Source organism: Lepidochelys kempii, chromosome 4, assembly GCF_965140265.1.
Source record: "Lepidochelys kempii isolate rLepKem1 chromosome 4, rLepKem1.hap2, whole genome shotgun sequence".
NCBI classification, from domain to species: Eukaryota; Metazoa; Chordata; order Testudines; family Cheloniidae; genus Lepidochelys; species Lepidochelys kempii.
The window spans coordinates 116,502,767-116,515,261 of record NC_133259.1 but is presented as its reverse complement, the minus strand read 5'-3'; the positions used below and the strand labels follow the sequence as shown (position 1 = coordinate 116,515,261).

The window sequence follows — 12,495 nt, the reverse complement described above, 5'->3', positions numbered from 1 at the left end:
CATCTGCCATTTTGTTATAGTCCATGATACTTCTGAATGTTTGTTTAAGGTTCTAATGCCATTTGGTGTTCCAGCATAGAGCCTATATCATCCCACAATTTTCCATCTGCTTGGCCTGAGATTCTAAGAACGTGCAGTACAAACAATATAAAACGTCCAACCTCTAGGTCAGGGGTTTTCACAAGAAAAGCCTCTGGTGGCCGCATGCCATTTGAGAAACGCTGCTCTAGGTTATCTAACCACCCAGTGTTGTATATAGCATAGAATTAGGTTGAGAGGAAAAGAATGTATTGTAAGGAGGAATTCCAAGCACAGGGAGGGGCATGAGTAAAGGTATAAAGCTGGGAATGGGAGAAGCAGACTCAAGGGAGGAGCTAGGAGAGAAGATTTAGAGGAGAGGAAGGAATGAGGGGAGAGAGAAAGAGGAAATAAGAGCAGGCTGGGGCAAACTGTGAAGCACTGAAGCGGAGGAAAAGGGCCTTGACATTGATACAGCAAAGGACAAGAAGCCAGTGAAGGAGGGGATGATGAGGTCAAAAGAGTGGGAGAGGAAAGTTATTTTAGCAGCAATATTTTAAATAGACTGGATGGAGGGAAAGTTGAGATGTACAGTCACTGCTATCTATACATCAGTGTTATCTGAACTACAGCAGTAATTGCCATTGCAGTTATAGGGAAATACTGATGATTGTGATTTGCCAAGCAGTGCAGGGTATTTAGCTACTGATTCTCCTTTAGTTTAAATGAAAGATAGGTGATCAAATCCCTGAACGGATCTGAAAACCTCAACTGCCATATCTCCATCACCAACATTTTACTGCAAATGTAGGCATATTAATGACATCCACAGTAAGGTATGTTAGATAGTGGTCCTAAATTAATTTTGTTATGAAAATTTAATTGTCTCTGTGGTGCAACCATCAAGTAAGAAGAGCTACTGCCAAATAGAATAATGTTGAATGTCTCTTCTCAAACAAATGAGAATGCTTTATTCAAAACTAATTTATTTGTCTGTAAATGTGTGGAAAATGTCTATACAACCATGCGGCCTTCAAACAGGTGGCAAGATTCATAACTTACTTGTAAACAATTTAATTTTCCTTAATAAAACCTCCATTCAGACATTGTAGATATAAAGCCAGCCAACATGGAGGATCTGACAGAAGTGATTACTGCATCCGAGTTTCATCCCCACCATTGCAATCTCTTTGTCTACAGCAGCAGCAAAGGATCCTTGAGACTCTGTGACATGAGGGCATCAGCCCTCTGTGACAAACATTCCAAACGTAAGTTCCTAAACTACGTTTTGCTGCAAATGCTTGCTAATGTTCATCATTTGTAGATAGTGCACCTCTGTGTATGTACTGGAGTGCAAGATGTTACAAAATGTGCTAGCTTGTCAGTTACAAACATGCTAAAAAAAACACAACAGTGACAAAAACTGAGCAAACCATTGAATCTATACAAGAGTTGTTTAGGGACTTGATTGGAAGCACTTCTCTAACTCCTCCTCCTTGCAGTTCATACTACAAACACAGCTGAGTGAAAAGCCCACAACCTGCTATCAATAGACAGATGGTTCTGAACAATTTAGATAGTCTCTTTGTGAAGAGTCTAGGAAAGTACTGTTTAGTATGGATATGCATCTGCTATTCTGAAGTGCAAATTTGAGTTTTGGGGCAAGCATATTTTGTCAATCCAAACTTGATACAAAAAAAAAATCAAGGGAAGCATTTTCAGGGTGCATGAATGTTAAGGTATCACTTGAAGTTTTCGCCCCAAATTTTTCAGATAAATGTAATTTCTAAGCATTGTTTTTGCTCAACTAAACAAATGAAGTAACTAATAATATATAAGCCATATAATATGCGAAAGGAGGTTATTTCAAAATTGAACAATAAAAGGAATAAAACGTTGTGATACTATAAAAAGTATTCAGTAGTTGGCCTAATGTGGATGTATATAGCTTGTGAGATTCATATCAAGAAGTTGTAGCTATTTCATCTGATGACCAAATGAGGAATGTGGAATCTGCAAATGGAAAAAGGGAGTTATCTTAAATTCATGATAGCACCAGAATATAAATTACCATGAGGCTGTGTTTTTTCATGAAGAGTCTATGAAGTGAGGTAAGGAATACATTACATTATGAAATAATCTGGCTGTCAGCTCTTTAGAGTCCAAATAGGAGAGCATAGACATATGGAATCCTTTGAAACCCAGCTGGAGAATGGCTTAAGTGTGATAGGTTAAAAGATATCACGGTCATATGATGGAGAGGGCATTTGCCATGGAGAAGCTTTTTAAATGGACCGAGGTTAATACATAATGAAAGAGAAAACTAAACCAATAAATGGCTCTCACGTTACCTGGTTCTGATATATGTTTTCTTGCCTGGGGCAAGGGTAAAATATTGAACCTAAAGATAAATGGTTAAATTATAGCTCTGACTGCCAGTGGGAAAACCTGTGGAGAAGCTTAGCAGTTCTAATGCCCAAGTGGTGGTGAAGGGAGGCATAATGGGACATTTCAGGGAGCAGCACTTACTATACTTGTACAAAAAGTGTACTGTGTGCTTTCTCCTACTGCTGCCCACCTGATACTAGTTGAGACACTGGGAGGAAGGGGCCCGGCCACATCTCTAATTAGATTCACCAGGGGAAGGAGACCAAAGCCCTGAGGTAAGTGGGGAAGTGGGATACTGGGAGGAAGCACGAGCAGGAGCGTGCAAGAGGGCAAGGCTCCTTCCTCATACTGAGAAAGAGGGACGATCAGCGAGTTACCTCAAGTGCCTATACACAAATGCAAGAAGCCTCGGAAACAAGCAGGGAGAACTGGAAGTCCTGGCACAGTCAAGGAATTATGATGTGTTTGGAATAACAGAGACTTGGTGGGATAACTCACATGACTGGGGTACTGTCATGGATGGATATAAACTGTTCAGGAAGGACAGGCAGGGCAGAAAAGGTGGGGGAGTTGCACTGTATGTAAGGGAGCAGTATGACTGCTCAGAGCTCAAGTATGAACCTGCAAAAAAACCTGAGCGTCTCTGGATTAAGTTTAGAAGTGTGAGAAACAAGGGTAATGTCATGGTGGGAGTCTGCTATAGACCACCGGGACCAGGAGGATGAGGTGGACGAGGCCTTCTTCCGGCAACTCACAGAAGTTACTAGATCACAGGCCCTGGTTCTCCTGGGAGACTTCAATCACCCTGATATCTTCTGGGAGAGCAATACAGCGGTGCACAGACAATCCAGGAAGTTTTTGGAAAATGTAGGGGACAATTTCCTGGTACAAGTGCTGGAGGAACTAACTAGGGGCAGAGCTCTTCTTGACCTGTTGCTCACAAACCGGGAAGAATTAGTAGGGGAAGCTGAAGTGGATGGGAACCTGGGAGGCAGTGACCATGAGATGGTCGAGTTCAGGATCCTGACACAGGGAAGAAAGGAGAGCAGCAGAATACGGACCCTGGACTTCAGAAAAACAGACATTGACTCCCTCAGGGAACTGATGGGCAGGATCTCCTGGGAGAATAACATGGTGGGAAAGGAGTCCAGGAGAGCTGGCTGTATTTTAAAGAATCCTTATTGAGGTTACAGGGACAAACCATCCCATTGTGTAGAAAGAATAGTAAATATGGCAGGCGACCAGCTTGGCTTAACAGTGAAATCCTTGCATAATGACAGGTTTCAGAGTAACAGCCGTGTTAGTCTGTATTTGCAAAAAGAAAAGGAGTACTTGTGGCACCTTAGAGACTAACCAATTTATTTGAGCATGAGCTTTCGTGAGCTACAGCTCACTTCATCGGATGCATACTGTGGAAACTGCAGAAGACATTATATACACAGAGACCATGAAACAATACCTCCTCCCACCCCACTCTCCTGCTGGTAATAGCTCATCTAAAGTGATCATCAAGTTGGGCCATTTCACTTGATGATCACTTTAGATAAGCTATTATCTATCACTTTAGATAAGTGATCATCAAGTTGGGCCACACACACACACAGACTCACTCTCCTGCTGGTAATAGCTCATCCAAAGTGACCACTCTCTCTACAATGTGCATGACTGGACCAGGCTGAGGTTGATGGTGGGATGGAAATTGTTGAAATCATGGTGGAATTCCTCAAGGGCTTCTTTTCCATGGGTCCAGATGATGAAGATGTCATCAATATAGCGCAAGTAGAGTAGGGGCGTTAGGGGACGAGAGCTGAGGAAGCATTGTTCTAAGTCAGCCATAAAAATGTTGGCATAATGTGGGGCCATGCGGGTACCCATAGCAGTGCCGCTGATCTGAAGGTATACATTGTCCCCAAATGTAAAATAGTTATGGGTAAGGACAGAGTCACAAAGTTCAGCCACCAGGTTAGCCATGACATTATCGGGGATAGTGTTCTTGACGGCTTGTAGTCCATCTTTGTGTGGAATGTTGGTGTAGAGGGCTTCTACATCCATATTGATGACATCTTCATAGATTCATAGATATTTAGGTCAGAAGGGACCATTATGATCATCTAGTCTGACCTCCTGCACAATGCAGGCCACAGAATTTCACCCACCACTCCTAAAAAAGACCTCACACCTATATCTGTGCTATTGAAGTCCTCAAATTGTAGTTTGAAGACCTCAAGGAGCAGAGAATCCTCCAGCAAGTGACCCGTGCCCCATGCTACAGAGGAAGGCGAAAAACCTCCAGGGCCTTCCAATCTGCCCTGGAGGAAAATTCCTTCCCGACCCCAAATATGGCGATCAGCTAAACCCTGAGCATATGGGCAAGATTCATCAGCCAGATACTACAGAAAATTCTTTCCCGGGTAACTTGGATCTTACCCCATCTAAAAACCCATCACAGTCCATTGGGCCTATTTACCATGAATATTTAATTACCAAAACCATGTTATCCCATCATACCATCTCCTCCATAAACTTATCGAGTTTAATCTTAAAGCAAGATAGATCTTTTGCCCCCACTACTTCCCTCGGAAGGCTATTCCAAAACTTCACTCCTCTGATGGTTAGAAACCTTCGTCTAATTTCTAATCTAAATTTCCTAGTGGCCAGTTTATATCCATTTGTTCTTGTGTCCACATTGGAACTGAGTTTAAATAATTCCTCTCCCTCTCTGGTATTTATCCCTCTGATATATTCATCATCTGGACCCATGGAAAAGAAGCCCTTGAGGAATTCCACCATGATTTCAACAATTTCCATCCCATCATCAACCTCAGCCTGGTCCAGTCCACACAAGAGATCCACTTCCTGGACACTACAGTGCTAATAAACAATGGTCACATAAACACCACCCTATACCGGAAACCTACTGACCGCTTTTCCTACCTACATGCCTCCAGCTTTCGCCTTGACCACACGACACGATCCATCATCTACAGCCAAGCTCTGCGATACAACCGCATTTGCTCCAACCCCTCGCACAGAGACAAACACCTACAAGATCTCTATCAAGCATTATTACAACTACAATACCCACCTGCGGAAGTGAAGAAACAGATTGATAGAGCCAGAAGAGTTCCCAGAAGTCACCTACTACAGGACAGGCCTAACAAAGAAAATAACAGAACGCCACTAGCCGTCACCTTCAGACCCCAACTAAAACCCCTCCAACGCATTATTAAGGATCTACAACCTATCCTGAAGGATGACCCAACACTCTCACAAATCTTGGGAGACAGGCCAGTCCTTGCCTACAGACAGCCCCCCAACCTGAAGCAAATACTCACCAACAACCACAGACCACACAACAGAACCACTAACCCAGGAACCTATCCTTGCAACAAAGCCCGTTGCCAACTGTGCCCACATATCTATTCAGGGGACACCATCAAAGGACCTAATAACATCAGCCACACTATCAGAGGCTCGTTCACCTACACATCCACCAATGTGATATATGCCATCATGTGCCAGCAATGCCCCTCTGCCATGTACATTGGTCAAACTGGACAGTCTCTACATAACAGAATAAATGGACACAAATCAGATGTCAAGAATTATAACATTCATAAACCAGTCGGAGAACACTTCAATCTCTCTGGTCACGCAATCACAGACATGAAGGTCACTATCTTACAACAAAAAAACTTCAAATCCAGACTCCAGTGAGAAACTGCTGAATTGGAATTCATTTGCAAATTGGATACTATTAATTTAGGCTTAAATAGAGACTGGGAGTGGCTAAGTCATTATGCAAGGTAGCCTATTTCCCCTTGCTTTTTCCTACCCCTGTCCGTCCCCCCCCGACGTTCTGGTTAAACTTGGATTTGTGCTGGAAATGGCCCACCTTGATTATCATGCACATTGTAGGGAGAGTGGTCACTTTGGATGAGCTATTACCAGCAGGAGAGTGAGTTTGTGTGTGTGTGTGTGGCCCAACTTGATGATCACTTTAGATAAGCTATTACCAGCAGGAGAGTGGGGTGGGAGGAGGTATTGCTTCATGGTCTCTGTGTATATAATGTCTTCTGCAGTTTCCACAGTATGTATCCGATGAAGTGAGCTGTAGCTCATGAAAGCTCATGCTCAAATAAATTGGTTAGTCTCTAAGGTGCCACAAGTACTCCTTTTCTTTTAGTGAAATCCTTCCTGATCTTAAACACAAAAAAGAAGCTTACAAGAGGTGGAAGATTGGACAAATGACCAGGGAAGAGTATAAAAATATTGCTCAGGCATGCAGGAGTGAAATCAGGAAGGCCAAATCATACCTGGAGTTGCAGCTAGCAAGAGATGTTAAGAGTAACAAGAAGGGTTTCTTCAGATATGTTAGCAACAAGAAGAAAGTCAAGGGAAATATGGGCCCCTTACTGAATTAGGGAGACAACCTAGTGACAGAGGATGTGGAAAAAGATAATATACTCAATGCATTTTTGCCTCTGTCTTCACGAACAAGGTCAACTCCCAGCCTGCTGCACTGGGCAGCACAGCATGGGGAGGAGGTGACCAGCCCTCTGTGGAGAAAAGTGGTTCGGGACTATTTAGAAAACCTGGACGAGCACAAGTCCATGGGGCTGGATACGCTGCGTCTGAGAGTGCTAAAGGAGTTGGCGGGTGTGACTGCAAAGCCATTGGCCATTATCTTTGAAAACTCATGGCAATCGGGGGAAGTCCCGACTGGAAAAAAGCTAATGTAGTGCCCATATTTAAAAAAGGGAAAAAGGAGGATCCTGGGAACTACAGGCCAGTCAGCCTCACCTCAGTTCCTGGAAAAATCATGGAGCAGGTCCTCAAGGAATCAATTCTGAAGCACTTAGAGGAGAGGAAAGTGATCAGGAACAGTCAGCATGGATTCACCAAGGGCAAGTCTGACTAATCTAATTGCCTTCTATGACAAGATAACTGGCTCTGAGGATGAGGGGAAAGCAGTGGACATGTTGTTCCTTGACTTTAGCAAAGCTTTTGACACTGTCTCCCACAGTATTCTTGCCAACAAGTTAAAGAAGTATGGGCTGGATGAATGGACTATGAGGTGGATAGAAAGTTGGCTAGATTGTCGGGCTCAACGGGTAGTGATCAATGGCTCCATGTCTCGTTGGCAGCCGGTATCAAGTGGAGTGCCCCAAGGGTTGGTCCTTGGGACGGTTTTGTTCAATATTTTCATAAATCATCTGGAGGATGGTGCGGATTGCACCCTCAGCAAGTTTGCAGATGACACTAAACTGGGAGGAGAGGTAGATACGCTGCAGGGTAGGGATAGGATACAGAGGGCCCTAGACAAATTGGAGGATTGGGCCAAAAAAAATCTGATGAGGTTCAACAAGGACAAGTGCAGAGTCCTGCACTTAGGATGGAAGAATCCCATGCACCGCTACAGACTAGGGACCGAATGGCTCAGCAGCAGTTCTGCAGAAAAGGACCTAGGAGTTACAGTGGACGAGAAGCTGGATATGAGTCAACAGTGTGCCCTTGTTGCCAAGAAGGCTAACAGCATTTTGGGATGTATATGTAGGGGCATTGCCAGCAGATCAAGGGACGTGATCGTTCCCCTCTATTCGACATTGGTGAGGCCTCATCTGGAGTACTGTGTCCAGTTTTGGGCCCCACACTACAAGAAGGATGTGGAAAAATTGGAAAGAATCCAGCAGAGGGCAACAAAAATGATTAGGGGACTGGAACACATGACTTATGAGGAGAGGCTGAGGGAACTGGGATTGTTTAGTCTGCGGAAGAGAAGAATGAGGGGGGATTTGATAGCTGTTTTCAACTATCTGAAAGGGGGTTCCAAAGAGGATGGATCTAGACTGTTCTCAGTGGTAGCTGATGACAGGACAAGGAGTAATGGTCTCCAGTTGCAGTGGGGGAGGTTTAGGTTGGATATTAGGAAAAACTTTTTCATTAGGAGGGTGGTGAAACACTGGAATGCGTTACCTAGGGAGGTGGTGGAATCTCCTTCCTTAGATATTTTTAAGGTCAGGCTTGACAAAGCCCTGGCTGGGATGATTTAGTTGGGGATTGGTCCTGCTTTGAGCAGGGGGTTGGACTAGAAGACCTCCTGAGGTCCCTTCCAACCCTGATATTCTATGATTCTATGATGATCTGCCCTATGCAGTTCTATCAATTCTAGTGTTTTTGCAGGCCTTTTGTTCAGAGAGTGTACACAGACAAACCATGGTGACCCCCAGAGGGGTGAACCGGGGAAAAGGGTTTCCCTGCATCACTTTCCCCATTGGACCTGTCTGGGGTCAGCATTGATATTGGCAATAACATGTACATAAAGAAGAAGGCGTACCATGGACTGTGAGTACCATACATTGGGTGTTAAGAATAAAACAGGTGCAAAAAAAATTAATGGTACAAGACTCTCTGCACCTCAAATATTTAACTAACTAGGACTCTGAATTACGCTGGAGCCACTAAAAAGTAGAAGTTAAAGAATATCTTTAATTATTTGTTTATAATTAAGTCAGTGTGAACGGGTGTGTAACAGCATGGCATGCACCTCTTGCGAGCGCTCCCTTCTGGTCAGGTGTGTCTGCACTTATGAGTTTATGGTGTCCCCCTTCTGGCAATTTCTCTAGCAGTTTCTAGTGACTCAGCCTTCTGGCCAAGTCACTCACAGTCTGTACAGAACACAACTCAAACAGATTTCTTCTTGGTTATTAGTCCAACAACGTCTTTAAGCACTCCTGGCCCTGGTAGAGACCATGACCCCAGGGCTTCCACCCTGGAGATTCTTTGCCCACTCTGGTCTGTTCTGGCCCCAGCTCTCCAGCTGGGCCTCTTAACAGTTCAGATCACCTTCTGGGGCTTTATCACTGTCTAATTGTAAGCCACTTCCCCAGTGACCTATGGTGGGGACCCAGGCCGGCACAGTACTCCAGGTTCTAGCACAGGGACCACCATGTCTCTTTAACATGCTTTCAGTTCCCTGGGCCACTTCCCTGCAGCCCGAGGTTTCACAGTGCTTCAGGGGTCTTCTATGTTCAGGCCCAGCAGCTAGCCAGGAGCTCTTTCTTTCTCTCCCAGTCCCTGCCAGCACTGAGCTGTCCCTGGTGCTACAGTGCTGACACTGATCTGCACTGTAGCTCCTTTTATACTAGCCTGCAACCCTCTAATTGGCTAACCCCTTATAGCCTCCTCCTGATTGGCTGCTTTCCTGCACCGTTGCTCTAGGCTGCTTGGAGGACTTAGCTCCACAACTCCTTTCCTGGGAAGGGTGTGCAGGACCCTGAGGTCTCCTACAGGGGGCTTCAGGGCCTAGACCATCCAGTCATAGGGTGCATAAAAATGAAATCCAGTCTGCATTTCATACAGTGCATGAGCTGAAATAATTACTACTGTAGCAAAGGGAACATGTGCTTTGTGGGATCACACCAGCCTGTGAAGTTTTTTCCTTCCTGCCTTTCACAAAATACTTGAATACATATAGAACTATTATATTTATCTAGACCCAAGTTCCCATTTTTTTGATTCTCTTCCTGTTTCAGTAGCAATTGCCATGTGTATGTGTTTGAAACCATAGATTGCTATCTGCCCTGAAAATGATGGATTTGGATATTGTCCAAATATAAAAAATTCCACACACATCAGTGTTCAGATAGGCTCACTACTGATGTAGGGCCTGATCACTGTCTCATGGAAGTCATTTCAGAATCCCCATTGCTTGACTAGGAAGAAGACTGGGCCCATTATTGTATTATTCCATTCCTCCATATTAGTGGAGATGCCTAGTATCTTCATTGTGTTCTGGCTATTGAGATACATAGAGCACAAAATTCAATGTAAATGAGAGTGCTGCAGCAGACATGTGTATTGTGACTGGGCGAGAGGAAAAGTGGCCCAAAACATCACGTGGAGGAGGAGCAGAATGGGGAGCTCCTCCTCCTAATAATGTAACAGCTGTTGAGTTGCTGTGTGCCTGTTGCTGCAGGTTGGCACAGGGACATTTTCTTGAGCTCACAACCTGTTTTCTCACAGTCTGCTGAGATCTGACCTACTGTCATGTGGCCAGTTCCTATGAGAAGCTGAGAACTTGATGAATACCTGTTAACTCTCATGGAGCCAAATCCTGGGATTGAGCCTTTCTGAGGCACTCTGTGCTTCACAGAATCAGGCCTTCAATGTCTACTTGACATTGTTGAAGTCAATGGGAGGTTTACTGAGTAACTGCAAATCTTTCTTGTGTAGAGGGAACACAAAAAGCATATGCACTACTCAGTTCCCACTGAAGTCTTTTGAGGCAGACAGGTCTTATTAATAGGAAATATGCATTTGAGGGTGTAAATACACTGTATGTGGTGCATAGGTCTCTGCATAGGGTGAATTTCTTCAGGAGTAGACACCCAGTGGCATAGCCAGGTGGAGAAAACAGGAGGAGCGGAGATAAAAAAGGCACCACCCGCTTGTACTCACTCAGCAGCACACCGAGTCTTCGGTGGTGGGTCAGGTGGTGCTCCGGGTCTTCAGCAGCACTTCGGTGGGTCCTTCACTAGCTCCGGTCTTCAGCGGCACTGAAGGACACCCCACCCCTCCGCCACCAAAGGCTGGTTAAAAAAAAATTAAAAAGGCGCCAAAAAATTAAAAAGGCACCACTTCTGCTCAGTGGGAGAGCCCCGCTCCCCCCCACCTATGCTAATAGACACTGAGTAAAACCGCCATGATTGAGCCCAGATGCAAGGAAAAAAGCAAGTGCTTAGAATTGGTTAGGATGTGGTCTCTGTTTATTGCTTATTCTTAGAAAATAACCTTCCACAATAATTTTTGGCAGTATTTTGCCTTTATTAGCTGTATACCTTTGTGCTTTGAGGGGAAATCAAATATTGTGAGGAAAGAAGAGAGCGTGACAGAATTTGGGTCTTCATTGTGAGTTTTCCTGTCCTACTTAAATTGTTTTCTTCCATAATACTTTCATTTCTTCCTATTAATAGGGCCTGTATGCCTCTGTAACACAGTGCCAAATGCCCATCATAACGTGTCATAAATATAAAGGGAAAGGTAACCACCTTTCTGTATACAGTGCTATAAAATCCCTCCTGGCCAGAGGCGAAATCCTTTCACCTGTAAAGGGTTAAGAAGCTAAGGTAACCTTGCTGGCACCTGACCCAAAATAACCAATGAGGGGACAAAATACTTTCAGATCTGCGGGGGGGAAAAAAGGCTTTTGTCCGTCTGTGTATACCTTTGCCGGGAACAGATCAAGGATGCAAGCCTTCAACTCCTGTAAAGTTAGTAAGTAATCTAGCTAAAAAATGCATTAGGTTTTTTTTTTTGGCTTATAAAATTGCTGTGCTGGAGGGAATGTGTATTCCTGTTTTTGTGTCTTTTTGTAACTTAAGGTTTTGCCTGAAGGTGATTCTCTGTTTTAAATCTAACTGCCTGTGAGATTATCTTCCATTCTGATCTTACAGAGTTGTTCTTTTATCTTTTTTTGTTCTTCTAATAAAGTTCTGTTTTTTAAGAATCTGATTTGTTTTTTGGGTTTTCAAAATCCAAGGCAGGTTTGTGCTCATCTTGTTTATTCTCAAGCCTCCTCAGAAAAGGGGGTGTAAGGGCTTGGGGGGGGATATTTTAGGGAAATAGGAACTCCAAATGGTCCTTTCCCTGTTCTTTGTTTAAATCACTTGGTGGTGGCAGCATACTGTTCAAGGACAAGGCAAAGTTTGTACCTTGGAAAAGTTTTTAACCGAAGCTGATAAAAATAAGCTTAGGGGGGCTTTCATGCGGGTCCCCACATCTGTACCCTAGAGTTCAGAGTGGGGAGAGAACCTTGACATAACCTATTAAAACAGTAATACAGGAACCCTGAATGAAAAGAAGGCATTTTATGCCAGAAGGGAGAGCAAGGTCTAATGGTCATTGATTAAACCCTATTTTCCAGATCTGTGAGTTAGAAAATAGCCCTTTAATGTAGCATTGCTGCACTAAACTGGAGTCAGGCTCATTGAGAAAGTGAGTGTGGAGTATGTACAACAGAAAAATTGATAAGGTTAATGATAGAACTTTCAGAGCTTTACAAGGAAGAGTACTGAGTACTGCTGATTG

At 43.9% G+C, this 12,495-nt stretch overlaps 1 protein-coding gene across 7 annotated transcripts in view; it reads left to right on the top strand.

Moving 5' to 3' along the window:
* PPP2R2C (protein phosphatase 2 regulatory subunit Bgamma) overlaps positions 1-12,495 on the top strand; it is a 286,843-nt gene that overhangs the window by 230,442 nt on the left and 43,906 nt on the right. For all 7 annotated transcript variants that reach the window (XM_073342564.1, XM_073342566.1, XM_073342567.1 and 4 more), the window contains one exon: positions 1,122-1,286. In XM_073342564.1, the coding sequence (XP_073198665.1) occupies positions 1,122-1,286 (165 nt within the window). The remainder of the gene's footprint in view (positions 1-1,121; positions 1,287-12,495) is intronic.